Source organism: Erinaceus europaeus, chromosome 15 (genome assembly GCF_950295315.1).
Source record: "Erinaceus europaeus chromosome 15, mEriEur2.1, whole genome shotgun sequence".
Lineage (NCBI taxonomy): Eukaryota > Metazoa > Chordata > Mammalia > Eulipotyphla > Erinaceidae > Erinaceus > Erinaceus europaeus.
In genome coordinates this window covers 47,570,737-47,591,279 of record NC_080176.1, presented here as the reverse complement: position 1 = coordinate 47,591,279, position 20,543 = coordinate 47,570,737, and the positions used below count along the sequence as shown (strand labels likewise).

Here is a 20,543-nt window from a genome sequence, read left to right as displayed (position 1 = left end):
AATCTTTTCAATTTGATGCAGTCCCATTCATTTACTTTTGTGTTTGTCTTTCTTGCACCTGGGTTGTGTCATTGAAGATGCTTATTAAATTTAGATGGAAAAGAGTTCTGCCAATATTTTCCTCTAAGTGATAGTTTCTGGTCTAACATCCAATTCCTTGATCCATTTGGAGTTTACATTTGTGTGTGGTAAAATGCTGTGGTTCAGTTTCACTCTTCTGCATGTTTCAACACAATTTTCCTAACACTTTGTTGAAGAGACTTCTCTCTCTTTCTCCCTCTTTGCCACCAGGGTTATTTTTTGGGCTCAGTGTCTGTACTACAAATCCTCTGCTTCTGGTAGCCATTTTTTCCATTTATTTTTATTGGATAGGACAGAGAGAAATTGAAAGAAGAGGAAGAGAATAATATAGACACCCGCAGACCTGCTTCACCTCTCATGAAGTTCCCACCCCCCAGCAGGTGGGGACCAGGGTCTTGAACTGGAATCCTTATGCAGGTCCTTGTGCTTAGTTTCATGTGCACCACCACCCGGCCCTCTCCTTTCTCCCTTAATAGTTTGCCAGCTGCCTTGTCAAAAATCAGATGCCCGTGATTGCAGGGACTTATGGGCAGGTGAGAAGGACAGAGAGAGATGGAGTCCACCCTGGTACTGGAGCTTCTCTATCACTAGTCCTCCCCATGCTGTCACGTGGTTCAACCCGGGCGTGCTTTGTAATGTAGTCACTTTCCCTGTGAGCTCTCTCATTGACACAAGATTGGTTATTTGCAGTTCAGTATGAACATAAATCATGGTAAGTATAATTAAGTTAAAATAATTCTGGGGCTGGACAGTGGCACATGCAGTTAAGCACACATATTAGCAAGCACAAGGATCCTAGTTTGAACTCCCATACCCCACCTACAGGGGTCTGCTTCAGGAGCCCTGAGGCAGCTTTGCAGATGTCTAGTGCCCTCTCTCTCTCTCTCTCTCTCTCTCTCTCCCCATCCTCTCTCAGTTTCTCTTTGTCCTATTAAAAATTAGGAAAGAAATAATTATTAAGTCATAAAACCTATTTTCATTACCTCAATGAATGAGGAGTACAAAAAAAAATGTGTTGGGGCTGGGTGGTAATACACCTGGTTAAATGCACGTGTTACCATGCACGTGTTAACCTGCTTTGGAGCCTATTCCCCCGACCTGCAGAGGGGTCTACAGGTGTCTTTCTTTCTCTTTCCCTCTCTCTCTTCCCCACCCCTTGTAATTTCTCTCTGTCCTATCAAATAATATAGAAAAAAGAAAAGGAGGAAATAAATGGTTGCAGTGAGCGTTTCCTAGTGCCAGCACCAAGCCCCATTGATAACCCTGGTGGCAATAAGAAAAAATAAAATTGCACATAAGTAATTTATAAAATGAAAACAATCTGATTGTCTTTTCTTATTGTGTATCTAGAACACGAGGCCTATTTGAGAGATATTGTGGAATTACAATGGCTACTCGAAGCTGATGCTCATGAACTAAAACATTTTGAGGAACAAAAGAGACAATTAGAGGAAGCTAATTCAAAGCTTCAATCAGATATAGACTACATGCAAAAACAAGACCCTCTACTGTTGTTAAAACGAAACCAGGAATTGGAAACTCTAAAGGAATATTACAGGAAAAAATTTGAGGTAAATTGCTAAACAAATGAGTATGCATTTTAACGATTTGCTAATTGTACAGAGTATTTCAATTATAAGAATTTCTCATGTATTTAAAGACTTACTCTTAATGAAAATTTACATATTATTTACTTCCCAAAGAAGTTTTAAATTATATGTAATGCAATTGATTTGATTGGTGTGTACACAAATTAGTCTCCTTTATTTTTATACTTAGGCATATATATAACATTTTGCTACTAATACAGTTTTGGATACTTATTTTTTAATTTTTTTCTTTTTCTTTTATTTATTTACTGGATAGTGACAGAGAGAAATTGAGAGGGGAGGGGGAATAGAGAGGGAGAGAGAGAGAGAGACCTGCAGACCTGCTTCACCACTCGTGAAGCTTTCCCCCTGCATATGGGGATCGGGGGCTTGAACCTGAGTCCTTGCACACTGTAATGTGTGTGCTCAACCAGGTGTGCCACCGCTTCACCCCCCAATTTTGGATACTTATATTGTTTTTTAAACATTGTATTCAAACTGTGGGACAATGCAAGTAGAACATATTATGTCAATAAATTTTATTTTTGATGAAAATAGTAAATATAAAGTATATGAAATATCATTAGAGAATTAATAAATCATAAGAAAGTTGTTTTATGATTACAGTTTTATATCTCTCTCTCCACGACAGTATCTCTCTGCCATTCACACTAACAACTTAGATCTTTCTCCACCACCATCTTGCATTGGGTCCCCAGTGCCCTTTTGCCTTTTTCCCTCACACCACCAGAGTCCTTGACTTCCCTTCCATAGACCACAGCTCACCTAAATTTCACCCTGTGTTTTCTCTTTCTCTCCTTGTTTCTTTTTTTTTAATATTTATTTATTTATTCCCTTTTGTTGCCCTTGTTTTATTGTTGTAGTTATTATTGATGTCGTTGTTGTTGGATAGGACAGAGAGAAATGGAGAGAGGAGGGGGAAGACGGGGAGAGAAAGAGAGACACCTGCAGACCTGCTTCACCGATTGTTAAGTCACTTCCCTGTAGGAAGCCAGGGGGGCTCAAACAGGGATCCTTACTCTGGTCCCTGCGCTATGCACGTGGGCTTATCCTGCAGTGCTACTGCCCGACTCTCTCTTTCCTTGTTCCTTAAGTCCCACCTGTAACTGAGATCATTCTGTATGCATCTGTTAGGTGAGATAAAAACCATAAATATAAAATATTTTGGTGATATTTAATTTTCCTTTTGAAGTACTGTGGTAAAATGAATTACTTAGATTTTCTATTAAATGTATTTATTATTATTATTATTACTATTATTCCTGCTATGCTAGAGTATGACTAAACTCTGGCTTATGGTAGTGCTGAAGTTTGAACCAGGGACATCTGGTGCATCAGGCACAAAAGTCTGTTGTGTAAACTGTTATGCTATTTCTTGTGACCCTGTTATTTTTACTAATACTTCCCTTGCCCTACAACAATTCCATGTATCACCTTCATTCACTAAAGATAGAGTTATCCTGAAATCAAGTTTCTGGGAAAAATCTAAATAGTTGTGTAGACATGGTTATCTCTCTCTCTCTCTCTCTCTCCTCTTCCCTTCCTCCCTCCCTCCCTCCCTCTCTCTCCTTCCCTCCCTCACACCCTCCCTCCTCTTTTCTCTTTCAAATAAATATATATATTTCTGTTTGTCCCTAGTGGGGTAGGGCTCTGGGAAGGTGGGGTTCCATTGGTGAAGTCGTCTGCCCAGGGAAGTCAGGTTGGTGATCAGAACAATTTTTAATAGCTTAAACTTGGAAACAAGTCATTTGCCCAAGAACAGATAAATGAAGTACTACTCAGCAAAAACAAAACAAAACAAAAAAAACCCAACCAAAACCAGTGATGAAATCTTCCCCTGTGCTACATCTTGACTGGAACTTGAGAGAATCCTGTTTAATGAGATAAGTTAAAAGGAGAGGAATAAATACTAGATCTTACATAATATCAGTGGAATCTAAGAAATGATGAAAGATAGGGAAAACAGGAAGAAACTTAGATGGGATGTGATATACTACAACAAAGCAAAGAACTCTAGAGTAAGGAGAGATGAGAAGAGTTAGAGAGGGCTCTAGAGACCCAAGCATGATAGTGGAGAAAGACATTAGTTGATGATGGGAGTGGTGTGCTGATCCCTATCAGTAGATGATTTTAAATTGTATCCATGTGTCACCATCTGTCCCGTAATTATTATTTTCAGGTAGGGGAGACAGCATAATAGATATGCAAAGAGACTCTCTTGCCTGAGGCTCCAAAGTCCCAATTTCAATCCCCTGTACCAATATAAGATAGAGCTGAGCAGTGCTCTGGTAAAAAAAAAAAAAAAAAAAAGACAGTAAACTATTATCTTACTAATAAAATGATTCCTGAATGATCATGTCTCTTGTAAGTAAAAGAGTATCACAATTGCAGAAGTAGAGAAAAGATAGATAATGGAGTAGACAGATATTGAACACATATACCTCTGTGGTCAATTGAATTTGACAATGATGCTAAGAAATTCATTGGGAGAAAGAATAATTTCTATAACAAGTAAAAAATAAGGTCAAAAACTTCTCTCTCACAGTATACAGCAATTAACTCAAAGCAGTTCATAATTCTGCATGTAAGAGTAAATGTGGGAAACACTTATAACTAATCACTTATTACCTTGGATGTAAAATGCATTTTATGCATATGACTTAAACACTCAAACCATATGAAAGAATAGATACCACCATCCAGAAATGCTGAAGTTTCACCTCCTTTAATGGTAATGACAAAATGACTACGGTAAATTATTTGATGCTTTCCTTCCTTTGACATCAAACTTTCTATTGTAATTCTATGTATATCCCACCATCTTAGTATATTTCTTATTCTCTGCTGAAATGTGTATATTTCAGTCTGTGCATAGGAAAATTATGGCTACTGTTCTCTGTGCTATTCTAAAAACTAGTGGAAATTATTGTTTTTCTCAGGAGACAGCGTAGTCTACCACTTTATCCCTGAGGGAAAGCATGTTCCTTCCTTAGTGCTTTCTCCTAGTGCTTCCTATACTGTTATCCCTCCAATTTCCCAATAAGATATTTAGTTCCCACCATGATCACTACACCATTCTTTCACTTTAGTGGAGAGATAAGCCTGAAGGAGTCATGTGAAGTGAGATAAGCCTGAAAGAGAAGGATGAATATGGGATGATTTCACACATTGATAGGAATTTAGAAACAATATGAGTCGGGCGGTAGCACAGCACGTGGCGGCAGAGTGCAAGAGCCGGCATAACTATCCAGGTTCGAACCCCAGGCTCCCCACCTGCAGGGGAGTCACTTCACAAGTGGTGAAGCAGGTCGGCAGGTGTCTATCTTTCTGTCCCCCTCTCTGTCTTCCCCATCTTTCTCCATTTATCTCTGTCCTATCCAACAAGGACAACATCTATAATAATTACAATAAAACAACAAGGGCAACAAAAGGGAATAAATAAATAAATATTTAAAAATTAGAAACAGAAAGGGGAAAACACAAAGTAGAACTTGGACTGGATTTGGTGTATTGCACCAAAGTAAAGGACTTGGGGTTTGGGGGTGGGGGAGCTTTCAGGTCCCTGGTGCATGATGGTGTAGGAGAACCTAGGCTGGAGTAGGGGGTGGGATTGTTTGCAGAAAACTGAGAAATTTTGCACATGTATCAACAACTGTATTTACTGCAAACCATTAATCCTTCCAATAAAATATTAAAAAATAATAGACAACAGAAAAAGTAGACTTTTATAATGTGTGATAATTAATGAAACCAATGAACTTTCACATTAATATCATAATAATTATTTTCCCTTTTTATTAGAGGGATTAATGATTCATAGTAAATACAAATGGTTATGCATGTGTGAAATTTCCCAATTTTCTGCAAAACACTCTGACCCCCAGCCTAGGTCCTCCTCCTGCTCTATCATGATTATTCTTAAGTGAACATATTACAGGTGTTTTCATTTTATGAAAAGCTGCATTTTCTAATTTTTCAAAAATAACAGTGTTTTGAATGAAGGTATATTTATTTTAATCATACTGTGTTACTGTAGCTGTTTTCTTCTGTAACTTTAATATTCTTAGTATTTATGCTTTCAGGGTAAAGGTAACCTAAAACTCTCATGTGCTCAAAGAGACAACATGATGGGAGAAAAGTAATATAAAAAATTCGTCTAAATCAAAACTCTTTTAAGATTTTATTCTGATCTTTCTCTTTTTGGTTTCTTTGAATTGGCCATGAATTACGCAGATTACCAAAATGACTTGTCACTTCTAGGTATTAGATAAATACAAACAAGTTCATGAGGAACTTGAAGAGGCTACACAAAACTGTGAAGATGCCAAATTGAATGCTAAAAATCTTGTGGAAGAAATGAAGACAGATATTGCTAAAACTGAAATAAGCATAGAAGAGTACAAGTAAGAATTTTCACAAGTGTTATTTAAATCATGTATAATTAAGCTATTAAATACAATGAAACCGTTATAAGCTAAACCATCTACATTCTTCTGATCCTTAAGTATATATATATATATATATATATATATATATATATATATATATATATATACACATATAGTCTCTATATCTAAATCTTATGGATATAAAATTGTAAAGCTACATTTTTGTGCTATTAAAGCTCTTCATACACATTGCCAAATTGTGGATATTTAGGTGTGATCTATATACAGCTATGGAAATAAAAAGTCCATTGTGTAATATTATTTTTAAAAATGCATAATAACCACATTGTACTAGGAAGATAGCATAGTGGTCATACAAAAAGAGCCGTCCTAGGTTCTCTCCTCAGCACCACCATGAGCTGGAATCTTGTGGTTCTCTGGAAACAAAAATTGGGCCAATAAAGTAGCTCACTTGATTCATCATGTGTGCAACGGAGGTTTGTGCCTGGTTGAAAGAAGCTTCAGTTTCTAGGTCTCTTCCACTCTGTCTCTGCCCCTATCTTAAAAGAAAAAGGTGTAGCTATATATTAATTGTAAACATATGAAATAATTACTTTAGCTTACATTTGTTTTGTTTATAGTCGTATGTAATATTTAAAACACACAGACTCTACAAAGTGATATTATTGTTCTTGCTATATACTGATAGTTCATGATATTCTGTTCTTCTTGTTGACTTTAGATTCTGTAGGACAGTGATTCATGTAATGCAGTTTTTATTCAGATTTATCAGCGTAGAAAAATGCATTCATTTTGAAGTTGGAATCAAATACATTTAAGAAAATGCAAAATACAAAGTTTACACAAAATTCTATAATTTCCATTACATCTCCTTAAGTTTATTGTACATTATCTCCAATGTTTATTTCAAAATGGGTTTAAACATTTAATAAATAAGACAGTTCTGGGGCTGGGTGATGATACACCTGGATAAGTGCACATACTACTATGGACAAGGCCTGGCACAAGGACCCAGGTTCGAGACCAGTTTCTTTTCCTCACATTTTCGTATTTCTTGTATTTTTTTTTTGTATTTCCCATTATCACTGGTGAGAGGTAATTTCTCATTGTGGCTTATCTGATTTACATTTCTCTCATGAAAAGTAATTACAAGTGTATGTGTGTTAGTCATCTGTACCTCTTAGTGCAATATTTGTTCAGAACTTCTACCTATTTTTAATAGGATGTTTATTTTTCACTATTGACTTTCATATGTTTATCTATTTTAGATATTAATCCTTTTTCAGATATACTGCCTTATCTACGAGGCTCTTCAATAACTTTGAAATTGTTATATATTTTTTCGACTTGATTACCTCTTTTATCATTATGAGTTGGCTCTGGGAATAAATGTTCTTTCTTTTCAATTAAGGTATTAGAATAGCTTCATTAGGGTCCACTGATATTTGTCTAGGAAATGTTTTCAGTTCTTTTTGCCTTGTTTGTACACTACTCTTGTAAACATCACATGGATAGATTTCTTTTCCTTTCTTTTTTCTTTTTTTGGTTCAAGTTGGACCTCACACACATAGTTGCACCAGTCCCAGGTTACTTTTATTTTCAGTCATAGAGGGGAAGAAGGAAAGCTAGAGAAAGGACAAGACAGCACAGCACCAAAGTTTCCTTTGATGTTATAGCACTCCCCATGTGGTGCCAAGGTTTGAATCTTGGTCATGTTCATGGCAGTTCAGAGCTGTCCCTTAGACCCTAGATACGTTTTTAATATAAGTTTTAACCCATTATTAAAGAGGAGTCATTAAAAGCATTTACAAATTATGACCATCTTTGAATTTGATTCTGTTTTTCCATGTTCCCTTTAGTTTTAGCTCCATTCACAGTTATTTTCCTTCTAGTTTGATGATTCTGTCTCTGTTCTTTTAGAAGGATATTTGGTAACTACCTCATGCAAACTTACACTGTGACTCTAACCTGTTGGACAAGAAAGCAGCCTACAGAAGCTTTTAATGTGATAGTGCTCCTAATTTAACCACTTGTGGTTATTCTGTAGTTAACATTTGTATATGCCCTAAACTGCCAGTGTGAGCAAACCTAGTAGGCAATATTAGGGTGTTTTTTTTTGTCTCCAGGGTTATTGCTGGGGCTCAGTGCCTGCACTATAAATCCACTGCTCCTGGAGGCTATTTTTTCCTTTTGTTGCCCTTATTGTTTTTCATTGTTGTGGTTATTATTATTGTTGTTATTGCTGTCATTGTTAGATAGGACAGAGAGAAATCGAGAGAGGTGGGAAGACAGAGAGGGGGAGAGAAAGATAGACACCTGCAGACCCGCCTGTGAAATGACCCCCCTGCAAGTGGGGAGCCGGAGGCTCGAACTGGGATCCTTGAGCCAGCCCTTGTGCTTCATGCCATGTGTGCTTAACCTTCTGCGCTACCACCCGGTCCCCAGTTTTTATTATGTATTTACTTATTTAAAATATATTATTTATTTATTAGTTAGAAACAGAGAGAAGTCAAGAGATGGAAGAGGAAGATAGAATGGGAGAGAGAAAGATAGTTGGAGCATGGCCTCTCCACTTGTGAAGCTTTTCCCCCTCGTGGGTGGGCACTGAAGGCTTGAACCTGCGTCCATGTGCATTATCTAGCTTTTATGCTCAGCCAAGGGTACCACCCTCTGACCCTGTAGGCACCTCTTAAACATAAAATTCTGAGAAATTGGTGTCATCAACTTTACACAAAATAGAGATGAAAAGACATTTGAACGAATATGTGTAACTTCTACATTCTATCACATTATTCCATTCCATTGGACATTGTTTATCTCTTAACTTAAAATCTGTAGTTTATTTTCTGCACTCAGGAAATAGCTCACATTGAGATAAAAATAACTTCAAAAGAAGGACATTTAATCACACTTAGACTTACATTTTGTCAGCTGAGGCTCCTGCTCTTCATTTTCTACCTGTCATGTACAATATTGATGGGGGTGGGGGGCATGTGCTCTCTAGAAAAAAAAAATGTAAAGAAACATCTCCTTGACTACCTGCTTCTTTAAAGAAAAATCCTTTCAATATTTTCAGTAAAATTTTATTTTTATTTATTTATTTTTAGTTTTATTTTTCATTTCCCCCTCTCATATTAATTAAATAGTTATTTGTGAGACTGTAAGTTAATACGAGTGTGTATTAGAACAACTTGTGGGGCAGGTGTGATGATAACTGATTCCTTCAACTGTTGCTTGTCTGAGAAGGTTTTTATTACTCCATCTAGTCTGAATGACAGACTGATGGATATTCTTGGCTGAAAATCTTTCTTATTGAGCACTCAGTATATATCTTGCCATTCCCTTCTGGCTTTTAGAATTTGTGTAGAGAATTCTGCAGATAATCTTAGGACTTATTCTCTGTATTTGTCTCTGTTTTTGCCCTAAAGCAAAGGACTTTGGGAGGAGAAGGAGGGGGAGGGGTTGAGGATGGGAGTGGGGACATGGGGTCTTGATACATGATGATAAAAAAGGACCTAGGTCGAGGTGAGTGTTTTGCAGACACCTATCATGGTGAGATGAGAAATTTTACCCCTGTGTTAGCAGCTGTATGTGAACCATTAACCCTTCTCCCATTAAAATTAAAAAATAATCTTAATAATAACTTAATAATAACTCACAAACAAAATATTATAATTTCCTTTTCTATTCAATTTGGATAAAATTAACTTTTCTCTTAGGAAAAGGATAGAGAAACTTGACATTCTATACAATCAATACTGTAAGTCAATAGAAAATATTAACATTAATATTGAGAAGGACGAAGAGGCTGTGACAGAAGTTATAAAGGAAACCAAGACATCAAAGGATGAATTAGCTTCTTTAGCAAAATTGGTAAGTTAGTATAGTCAAATTGGAAATATGTTGTTAGTTTTCAGCAAAAGCCATTAAAATTCATTTTCTGTGATGATTCAACAGTATTTAGAGCATATTCTGTCTCTATTACTTTTCTTTATTTAAAAACATGCATATATATGTTATATGTATATATGATATGTTTATTTAATTTATGAGTGAGGAACCAAAAGTGACTAGCACACTGCTTCAGCATGTGTGAGTGGTGTTAGGTTTTCAACACAGAACTTCACAATACAAGCCCCGCACTCCACCTTGAGACATCTTTCCACATCTCTGTTGGTTTTCTGTAGCTAACACATTGACATAGACCTAGCAGCTTAAAACAGAATCCATTTATTGTCTCAAAGTTTCTCAGGCTTGTTGCTCAACTGGTTCTGCTTAAGATCTTCTGAAACTGAAATCAAGGTGTCAGGAACCTTGCATTTCTTTTTGCAGACTCTAGAGTTAGTCTATTATCAGATTTCATTTTTGGCAAAAATCAGCTCCCAGGTCTTTAGAATGGAGTTCCTTGTTTTATTAGTAGTGCAGCCATACTTGGAATATTCTCCCTCCCACACTCTCTCTCTCTCTCTCTCTCTCTCTCTCTCTCTCTCTCTCTCTCTCTCTCTCTATATATATATATATATATATATATAATTTTTTTCCTCCAGGATTATTGCTGGAGCTCAGTGCCTGCACTATGAATCCACTAGTCGTGGAGGCTATTTTTTCCCTTTTGTTGCCCTTATTGTTCATTGTTGTTATTATTATCATTGTTATTATTGCTGTTGTTGTTGTTGGATAGGGAAGAGAGATATTGAGAGAGGATGGGAAGACAGAGATGGGGAGAGAAAGATAGACACCTGCAGACCTGCTTCACTGCCTAGAAGTGACCCCCCCACACAGGTGGGGAGCCGGGGGCTGGAACCAGGATCTTTACACTGGTCCTTGCGCTTCACGCCATGTGCGCTTAAGCCGCTGTGCTACTGCCCGGCCTCCTATAATTTATTTTGTATGAGATAGAATTTCACATGAAAGAGAGACAGTGAGAGAGAGAATGATAGAATTTACTCCAGTACATGTAACACCTTGGCTAGCAACTAGGATTGCCCTGTGCATGATCCAAGTCTAAGCTCTCAGTACACTACGTGAGAGATGACACGATCATGCGTGAAACTTAAGTGCTGTGGTGTCTGCCCCTCTCTCTAGGTCTCTCTGACTTTTACTTCTTATTCTTTTTTAAAATTTTATTATCTTTTTAAAAAAATTTATTTCTTTATTGGGGAATTAATGTTTTACATTCAACAGTAAATACAATAGTTTGTACATGCATAACATTCCCCAGTTTCCCATTTAACAATACAACCCCCACTATGTCATTTATCATCCTTCGTGGACCTGTATTCTCCCCACCCACCCACCCCAGAGTCTTTTACTTAGGGGCAATATGCCAATTCCATTTCAGGTTCTACTTGTGTTTTCTTTTCTGATCTTGTTTTTCAATTTCTGCCTGAGAGTGAGATCATCCCATATTCATCCTTCTGTTTCTGACTTATTTCACTCAACATGATTTTTTCAAGGTCCATCCAAGATCGGCTGAAAACGGTGAAGTCACCATTTTTTACAGCTGAGTAGTATTCCATTGTGTATATATACCACAACTTGCTCAGCCACTCATCTGTTGTTGGACACCTGGGTTGCTTCCAGGTTTTGGCTATTACAAATTGTGCTGCCAAGAACATATTTGTACACAGATCTTTTTGGATGGATGTGTTGAGTTCCTTAGGATATATCCCCAGGAGAGGAATTGCAGGAATTGAAACAGTTATCAAAAAATAAAAGTCCTGGACCAGATGGTTTTACAAATGAATTCTACAAAACCTTCAAAGAAGAACTAATACCTCTACTTTTAAAAGTCTTCCTGAAGATTGAAGACACTGGAATACTCCCTGCCAGCTTCTATGAAGCCAACATCACCCTGATACCAAAAGCAGACAGGGACACAACCAAAAAAGAAAACTACAGACCAATATCTCTGATGAACATAGATGCGAAAATATTGAACAAAATTCTAGCCAACCGGATACAACAGTATATCAAAAAGTTTGTTCATCATGACCAAGTGGGGTTTATCCCAGGCATGCAAGGTTGGTTCAATATACGTAAATCAATCAATGTGATCCACCACATCAACAAAAGCAAGACCAAAAACCACATGGTCATATCAATAGATGCAGAGAAAGCCTTTGACAAAATACAACATCCCTTTATGATCAAAACACTACAAAAAATGGGAATAGATGGAAAATTCCTGAAGATAGTGGAGTCTATATATAGCAAACCTACTGCCAACATCATACTCAATGGTGAAAAGCATTTCCACTCAAATCAGGTACTAGACAGGGCTGCCCACTATCACCATTACTATTCAACATAGTGTTGGAAGTTCTTGCCATAGCAATCAGGCAGGAGCAAGGAATTCAAGGGATACAGATTGGAAGAGAAGTCAAACTCTCCTTATTTGCAGATGACATGATAGTATACATGGAAAAACCTAAGGAATCCAGCAAGAAGCTTTTGGAAATCATCAGGCAATATAGTAAGGTGTCAGGCTAAAAAATTAACACTCAAAAGTCAGTGGCATTCCTCTATGCAAACACTAAGTTAGAAGAAATTGAAATCCAGAAATCAATTCCTTTTACTATAGCAACAAAAACAATAAAATATCTAGGAGTAAACCTAACCAAAGAAGTGTATAATGAAAATTATGAGTCACTACTCAAAGAAACTGAAAAAGACACAAAGAAGTGGAAAGATATTCCATGTTCATGGGATGGAAGAATTAACATCATCAAAATGAATATATTACCCAGAGCCATCTACAAATTTAATGCTATCCCCATCAAGATCCCAAAATTTTATTATCTTTATTTGTTTATTTGGACAGAGACAGCCAGATATCGATAGGGAAGGGAATGATAAGAGAGGGAGAAATAGAGAGAGAGACACCTGCAACACTGCTTCACCACTTGCAAAGCATTCCTTTTACAGGTGAGGACTGGAGATTTGAACCCTGGTCCTTGCACACAGTAATATCTGTGCTCAACAAGGTGCACTACCACCTGGCCCCTCTGACTTTTTTCTTCTGTCTGAAAAAGTTGGCCAAAATGGTAAAGCCCTTATGACATTGCGAAACATTTTTTTCCATCCAGTCTATATTCACCTTTTACAATTTTTGATAAAGAAAACCTTCCATTTTTATGTAGTAAAATCCACATTAATGTTTTCTTTTGATTTTTACACTTTTCTGAATGTGTTTCAGAATTTTTTTTTTTTCTGGCTAGAAAGATCACTCACCAGGCAGGTCAAATGCCTTGTCATATGTGTCATTCAGCACTACATGAGAGCTGCCGTAGCTCTTGGGGAATCTCTTATGCTGTAACATCCATCCCTCTCTGTCTCTGTCTCTGTCTCTGTCTCTTGCTTTTTCTTTATCTCAGTGAAAATACAACCAGGGATCTGTGAACTTTCCTATATATTAGGCCCTGACTCGGCTCCTCAACTACTCAGAAGGAAAAGAAGAGAGGGGAAGGGAGGGTGGGGAAGAGGGAAGTGGAGAGGGAGGGGAGAAGAAGAGGGGAAAAGAAGATTTTCATATCTTGGGGTCAAAAAGTATTCACTGGCATTCTAAATATTTTGAAATCTTACTTTCATGTATAAAGTTTTACTTTAGAAATATTTATTTATTTATTTATTTATTTTCCCTTTTGTTGCCCTTGTTTTTTATTGTTGTTGTAGTTATTATTGTTATTATTGATGTCATCGTTGTTAGATAGGACAGAGATAAGTGGAAAGTGGAGGGGAAGACGGGGGGAGGGGAGAGAAAAAGAGACACCTGCAGACCTGCTTCACTACTTGTGAAACGACTCCCCTGCAGGTTGGGAGCCAGAGCTTGATCCAGGATTCTTAACGCCGGTACTTGAGCTTCATGCCAAGTGCACTTAACCCGCTATGCTAACACCCGACTCTCAAAGCTTTACTTTTTATAATTTCTCACAGGATCTACTATAAGAATCAGGGAGATAAAACCCAGCCAATAGAAAAAAATACCTAAAATATATAGTTAAATAGTTATCACCTTAATTTCCTAATTGTGCTGAAATTTCGCATCTATAAAAATATCACTATTAATAGAATATTTTCAAATAGAGAAATTCACTCAGTGGACCTACAAACACTTTTTAAATTCCGTTTGATAATCTCTATCAAATGTAAAATGGCATACCTTGTTCTCCATAACAAACTTTATTTTTGATGAGGTATTATGAATTTATTTATAAGGTTAGTACAATTTTCCAAGTACAGAAATCACTTGAAGACTATAACACATTCTAGGGGATATGAGACCATTATCAGGTATAGATAAACTATTTATTTTTTCAATTTATTCACTGTAAGTATCTTTAAACTAGATTTTCAAAGATGGTATATTCAAACCCAATTAAAAGTAATGACGTACATCATCTCTATGCTTTATTTTCTTGGCATACAATTTTCACTTCTAGTTCAGGAGAAAACCTAACTGAATTTATTTAAAATTGCAAGGCATATCTTACTTCAACTTAAAGTTTTTGTACACCAGAAAATCTTTTGTAACTGTGTCTTGTAAAAGTCCCATGTATTCTTAAAAATGCTACCAAATCAAGATTTTATTTATTTATTTAGTTACCATATTTACTTATTTATTTATTTTTACTCATTTACTTCTCCGTTCAGCTCTGATTTATGGTGGTGCCTGGGACTGGACCTGGGATCTCAGAGCCTCAAGCATGAACATTTATTGTATAAACTGTTACACTTACCTTCCTTGTTAAAAACAGAATTTTTTAAAAAGATTTTTTAAAAATTTTATTTATTTTCCCTTTTGTTGCCCTTGTCTTTTTTATTGTTGTTGTAGTTATTATTGTTGTTGTTATTGATGTGGTTGTTATTGGATAGGACAGAGAGAAATGGAGAAAGGAGGGGAAGACAGAGGGGGGAGAGAAAGATAGACACCTGCAGACCTGCTTCACCGCCTGTGAAGCGACTCCTCTGCAGGTGGGGAACCGGGGGCTGGAACCCGGATCCTTACGCCTGTCCTTGCGCTTTGCGCCACCTGCGCTTAACCCACTGCGCTACCGCCCGACTCCCAAAAACAGAGTTTTTAAAAAAATTTTTTATTATGCTTATTTTTTGGATAGAAACTGTCAGAAATCGAGAGGATAGAGGGAGATAGAAAGGGAGAGAGAAAGAGAGACACCTGCAGCCCTGCTTCACCACTTGGAAAGCTTTCCCCCTGCAGGCAGGGACAAGGGGCTTGAACCTGGGTCCTTGCTCATTGTAACATGTGCGCTCAACCAGATATGCCACCACCTGGCCCCAGAACAGAATTCCTTTATTCCTTTTACTGCAGGTGATATTTCTTTTTTATATATTATTATTATCTTTACTTATTGGATAGAGACAGCCAGATATTGAGAGGGAAGGAGATGAGAGAGAGAGAGAGAGAGACAGAGAGACAGAAAAACACCTGCAGACCTGCTTCACCACTCACAAAACTTTCCCCCTGCAGGTGGAGACTGGGGGCTTGAACCTGGGTCCTTGTGCACTGTAATGTGTGCATTCAACCAGATGTGCCACCACCCAGCCCCTGCAAGTAAATCTGCAAGCCCCTGCAATCCTTTTTCCATTTTTAATTTTAAGTTTATGTCCTCCAGGAATCTCTTTTTTTCAGAATATAATCATGTGCAGATTTAATTTCTTGTGACACACATATGACACACTCACATAGTCATTTTATTTTTTATGCAGCCATTTAGCCAGTAATAGGTAATGACTTTTCAGGATTTAGAATTTTGTGATTCTAACATTACTTTTTATATTTTAATTCATAGATAAGGGTTATAAATGATTCCCTTCCTTGGGGACACATTTATTTTCATATTTCTAGAATTATTTTTATTTTTGTTTTTTTTCTATATTTTTATGATTATTTTTTGGATAGAGACAGGCAGAAATCGAGAGGGTGTGTGATAGAGAGTGAGATAGAGAGACACTCACAACTCTGCTTCACCACTTGCAAAGCTTTCTCCCTGTAGGTGAGGACCAGGGTTTTGAACCTGGCTCCTTGTGCATTGTAACGTGCACTCTCAACTAGGTGCACCACCACCTGGCCCCAAGAAATTATGTTTGGTAGAAACTTAACACTTATTAACATACTGGTCTATATACTATATAATATGAATCTAAATATCACAAATACCCTTTTCTTATTTCTGTGTCATAAGCTCTTATTTTCTAGTCTTATATTTACTGGAGAGGGAGAGAGAGAACACCCCTCTGTCATGTAGGTTGTGGTGACAGAGCTAGTGGCTCATGCATGCACGGGAATGAATTCTGTCTGCTGAGTAATTGCCCAAACCTTCTTTAAAAGACAAAGTCTAATTCTCAGAATACAGGTGCCAATAATTATTACTAATGCTCTGAGTTTACCAAATAAGAGTTCTATCTAAAAAGACTGAATAATTTTCCTATAGACACTAGATTAGTAAGTGGTAGAGTCGCACTGCAATGTAATTTTTTTATCACCTTACCATATGAGATGTGTATGTGTTATAAGGATAAAATATGTAATAGATAATTTATAAAAATGCACATTGCTAATTTTTCATTGTAAGATATCATAGTATTTTGTTTCTATATTTAGTTTTTGTTAATTGTATGACATGTATAAAATATCAAATAGCATTTATGAAATGGCAGTATTTCATTTCATAATTGAAATACATGCTTAAAATTAACTGTGCTTTCAGGTGTATGTTCATTCTCATGTTAGATGTATTCAGGTTACAAAGACTGTAAGAGATAGGTGTTGACTTACGCAAAATGTTTTTGAACATCTGCAAAGATAATTTTGAAAGGTTTATTATTTGAGCTATTGAAATTATGTATTATGCTAATATTCAAACAGTTTTGCATTCTTGGTATGAACTCTGCTTGGTTATGGTTTATTCTTTTAATTTATTGCTGAGCTTGATTTGCAATTATCTTATCTAGATTTTCATTCATATTCATAAATTAATCTGTTTTACACTATTCTTAATTAAGGCTATATTGGATACATTTTCTTACCAGGATTATGCTAGTTTTATAAAATGAATTGTGAAGTTTTTCTTCCTTTCTTTAGCCTAAGGAATAAATTCAGATTTACCTTTGCTGAGAAGTTTAATAAGACACCTTGGTGAAAATATAACATACTTTTAAATTTTCAAATAGTTTAATTTAGTATTTTATTTTTCATGTGCAATTTAATTTATCCAATTTTTTAGTCATTTCATGATATATATAAATATATATTCTTGAGGTTAATTTTATAATTTGAATGTAGATATAATTCAACTGGATTATGATTCTCAAATATATTACTTTAGTATAATAGAATATAGTGTCCTTATTTTATATGGATGTAGTATGGATTTACAATATCCTATGCCTTAGGAGCACAGTTTCAAACTTCTTCAAAATATATCACCACACCACACTTACCAGGATAATATCAGTATTACCATAGGCCATTACAACACTTTTACTCTCCCCACTAGGGAAAGATAGAAACAGGCTGGGGGTATGGATCCACCTGCCAATGCCCATGTCCAGAGGAGAAGCAATTACACAAGCCATATCTTCCACCTTCTGCATCTCATAAAGAATTTTGGTCCATACTCCCAGAGGTGGAGAAACGTTAGTGGAAGATGACCAGAGGGCTGTGAACTCTGATTCTATCAGGTCCCAGAGAGAGAAGAGGGAGGTGGGGAGTGGGCAAAGAATCTACCTGTGAAAGCTAATAAACTAGAAAATTATTACTTTGACATTAATAAAAGTAGATTTATCTACAGATTTAAAAAGTAAAGGAATATAATGAAAACAACAAAAATGGAACACCTTTACTCTTCAAATTCAATTCACCATTCCCCTTAGTAACTTTGGTTTCAGATTCAGAGGTTTGTTTCATTTTGTTTGTCTTTTTCATTTCTTTGTTGTAGTCCATGTCTTATTTATTAGTAAGATATTCAGGTATTTGTCTTAACTCATTTTGCTTAACATATCCTGCTCTAGTCTGTCCATGTTATGGCAAAAAAGCCACAAGATTTTAATTAATTTTATGCATGAATAGTGTTCCAGTGTGTATATATATCCTCCACATCTTTATTATTTTTTAAATGCACTGATCTATTGTTGGATATTGAGGTTGTTTCCATATTTTGACTGCGCACTGCACATATTTTCACTGAACACAAATATCAGTGTATCTTTTCACATTAGTGTATTTGTGTACTTTGGATAGATACCTTGTAGGTGGTAAATCTATGTTTAATATTCAGCCAAATCTACACTTTTTTTTTTAGAGATGGACCAATTCATATTCCTGCTAAAAGAGTATTAGGGTCCCGATATTTTCTACACTCTTGCCAGGGCTTGTGTGTAGCCTTTTTGATACAGGCCATTCCACACTTTGAGATAATTTCTCCTTGTTATTCTTTTTTTTAAAATTTAATTTAATTTTTTTATTTAAGAAAGGATTAATTAACAAAACCATAGGGTAGGAGGGGTACAATTCCACACAATTCCCACCACCCAATCTCCATTTCCCACCCCCTCCCCTGATAGCTTTCCCATTCTCTATCCCTCTGGGAGCATGGACCCAGGGTCATTGTGGGTTGCAGAAGGTAGAAGGTCTGGCTTCTGAAATTGCTTCCCCGATGAACACGGGCGTTGACTGGTCGGTCCATACTCCCAGTCTGCCTCTCTCTTTCCCTTCTTCTTCTAGCGTTTGCCCTTCTTCCGTAGCCAGTCAACAGCGTCAGGTTGAGCCTGATGTAAAGTTTCGAGACCTCCTTTGAATCTGGAGAGGTGGCAGTCTCTTTCCCTAGTAGGGTGGGTCTCTGGGGAAGCGGAGCTCCAGTACACATTGGTGGGGTCTTCAGTCTAGGGAAGCCTGGCCGGCATCCTGATGACATCTGGAACCTGGTGACTGAAAAGAGAGTTAACATACGAAGCCAAACAAATTGTTGAGCAATCATGGACCCAAAGCTTGGAATCGAGGAGAGGAAGTGTTAGGGGGGTACTCACTGCAAACTCTAGTGCACTTCTGCTTTCAGGCATATGTTTTGCAGTAGTTTACGGTTACATGTGAACATATGCTCTCTCTCACAGAAACTGGTGTATATCTAGGTTTTGGGACTTTGTTAGAAAGTGAACCACCTGAGATGAAATTAGAGTATACTATGAAAGGAAAGGTCTCACCCGAGTAATGAAGTTGAAGGGTTGTCTTTCCACACGTGAAGTCTCTGGACACAGTCTGAAGTGAAGCATGTTGAGGTGGCAATCGTTGCGTTGGTTAGGTTGTGATCGGCTGATGCAGTATTATTTGATATGGATTGGGAGAGGCATACTGGAAAGTGGGCCCTATCCAATAAGTAGAGGCTCCATAGTGGAGATGTGAGGTTCCTGCTGTCTTAGGGTTCAAAAAGACAATTGATAGTTAATGTTATCACATTATTTGGTAATTGGGTTAACTTTGAAAAGTCCTTTTGTTAGGGTTTGCTGTACAGTACCCAGTATCTTGTATGTAGCTGTGCTATTGGTTGCTTCTGATCTACTTGGTCTAGGCTTTTGAGAGAGTCTGCATATCAATTACACAGCCTATATATTGAAACGATTCAGTTTGTGTTTTGAAAAACTTCGAGACATACAGTTGATTTTCCCCCTCTCAAATTAATTAACTAGTGATTTATATGTCTACATTTTGCTAGGAGTGTACATAAACACCATTCCCACCACCAAAAGACTGTGACCCATCCCTCCCACCCACTCCCACCCCCCCACTGTCCCAGGAAGCTGCATGTCTACCCCTCACCACAGGGTTTTTACTTTGGTGCCCTACTTACAATTTGGTCAGGTCCTGCTTTTAGTTTCCCTTTCAAATCTTCTTACTCAACTTCTGTTGATGAGTGGGATCATCCCATACTCATCTTTATCTTTATCTCCTTGTTATTCTTTCCCCTGAAATAGGTTTGACTGAGCATGTTTTGTAATATAACTGTGGACCATTGTAAGTCTTCTTTGATAAAATGTCCCTTCAGCTTTTCTTCCCATTAATTCATGGAAATGTCTCCCCCTCCCCCTTTCTGGTGGAATTTATGCATTCTTTATGTATCTTAGATATCGCTCCTTTGTCAGATGCATGATGTGTGACTATTTTCTTTCACTCATTAGGCTAGTAATAGTTTGTTTAGATTGCTCTTATAACTTTGCTTATCTTCTCTCTGTATGCATTGTTTATTTCAAAAAAATATAAAAATCCAGTTAACATAGAAATGAGTCTTGGCTTTAATAATTCTAAAATTTTCTAATTTTTAAAATGTTAATGTATGTATTTATAGTGATAATTTCCTTCTTGTTTTTTAAGTTTATGATAAAGTTTCTTTTTACTTTCCTGTCTTGCATACTTAATGCTTTTAAAAATATT

The 20,543-nt window shown here is 36.8% G+C and overlaps 1 protein-coding gene across 1 annotated transcript in view; it reads left to right on the top strand.

Annotated features, from left to right (window-relative positions):
* Positions 1 to 777: 777 nt before the first annotated feature.
* The window catches only part of CCDC178 (coiled-coil domain containing 178), a 351,501-nt gene continuing 331,735 nt past the window's right edge, over positions 778 to 20,543 (top strand). Inside the window, 4 exon segments of the mRNA XM_060172327.1 lie at positions 778 to 793; positions 1,381 to 1,652; positions 5,952 to 6,094; positions 9,820 to 9,973. Coding sequence (XP_060028310.1) covers positions 778 to 793; positions 1,381 to 1,652; positions 5,952 to 6,094; positions 9,820 to 9,973 — 585 coding nt within the window.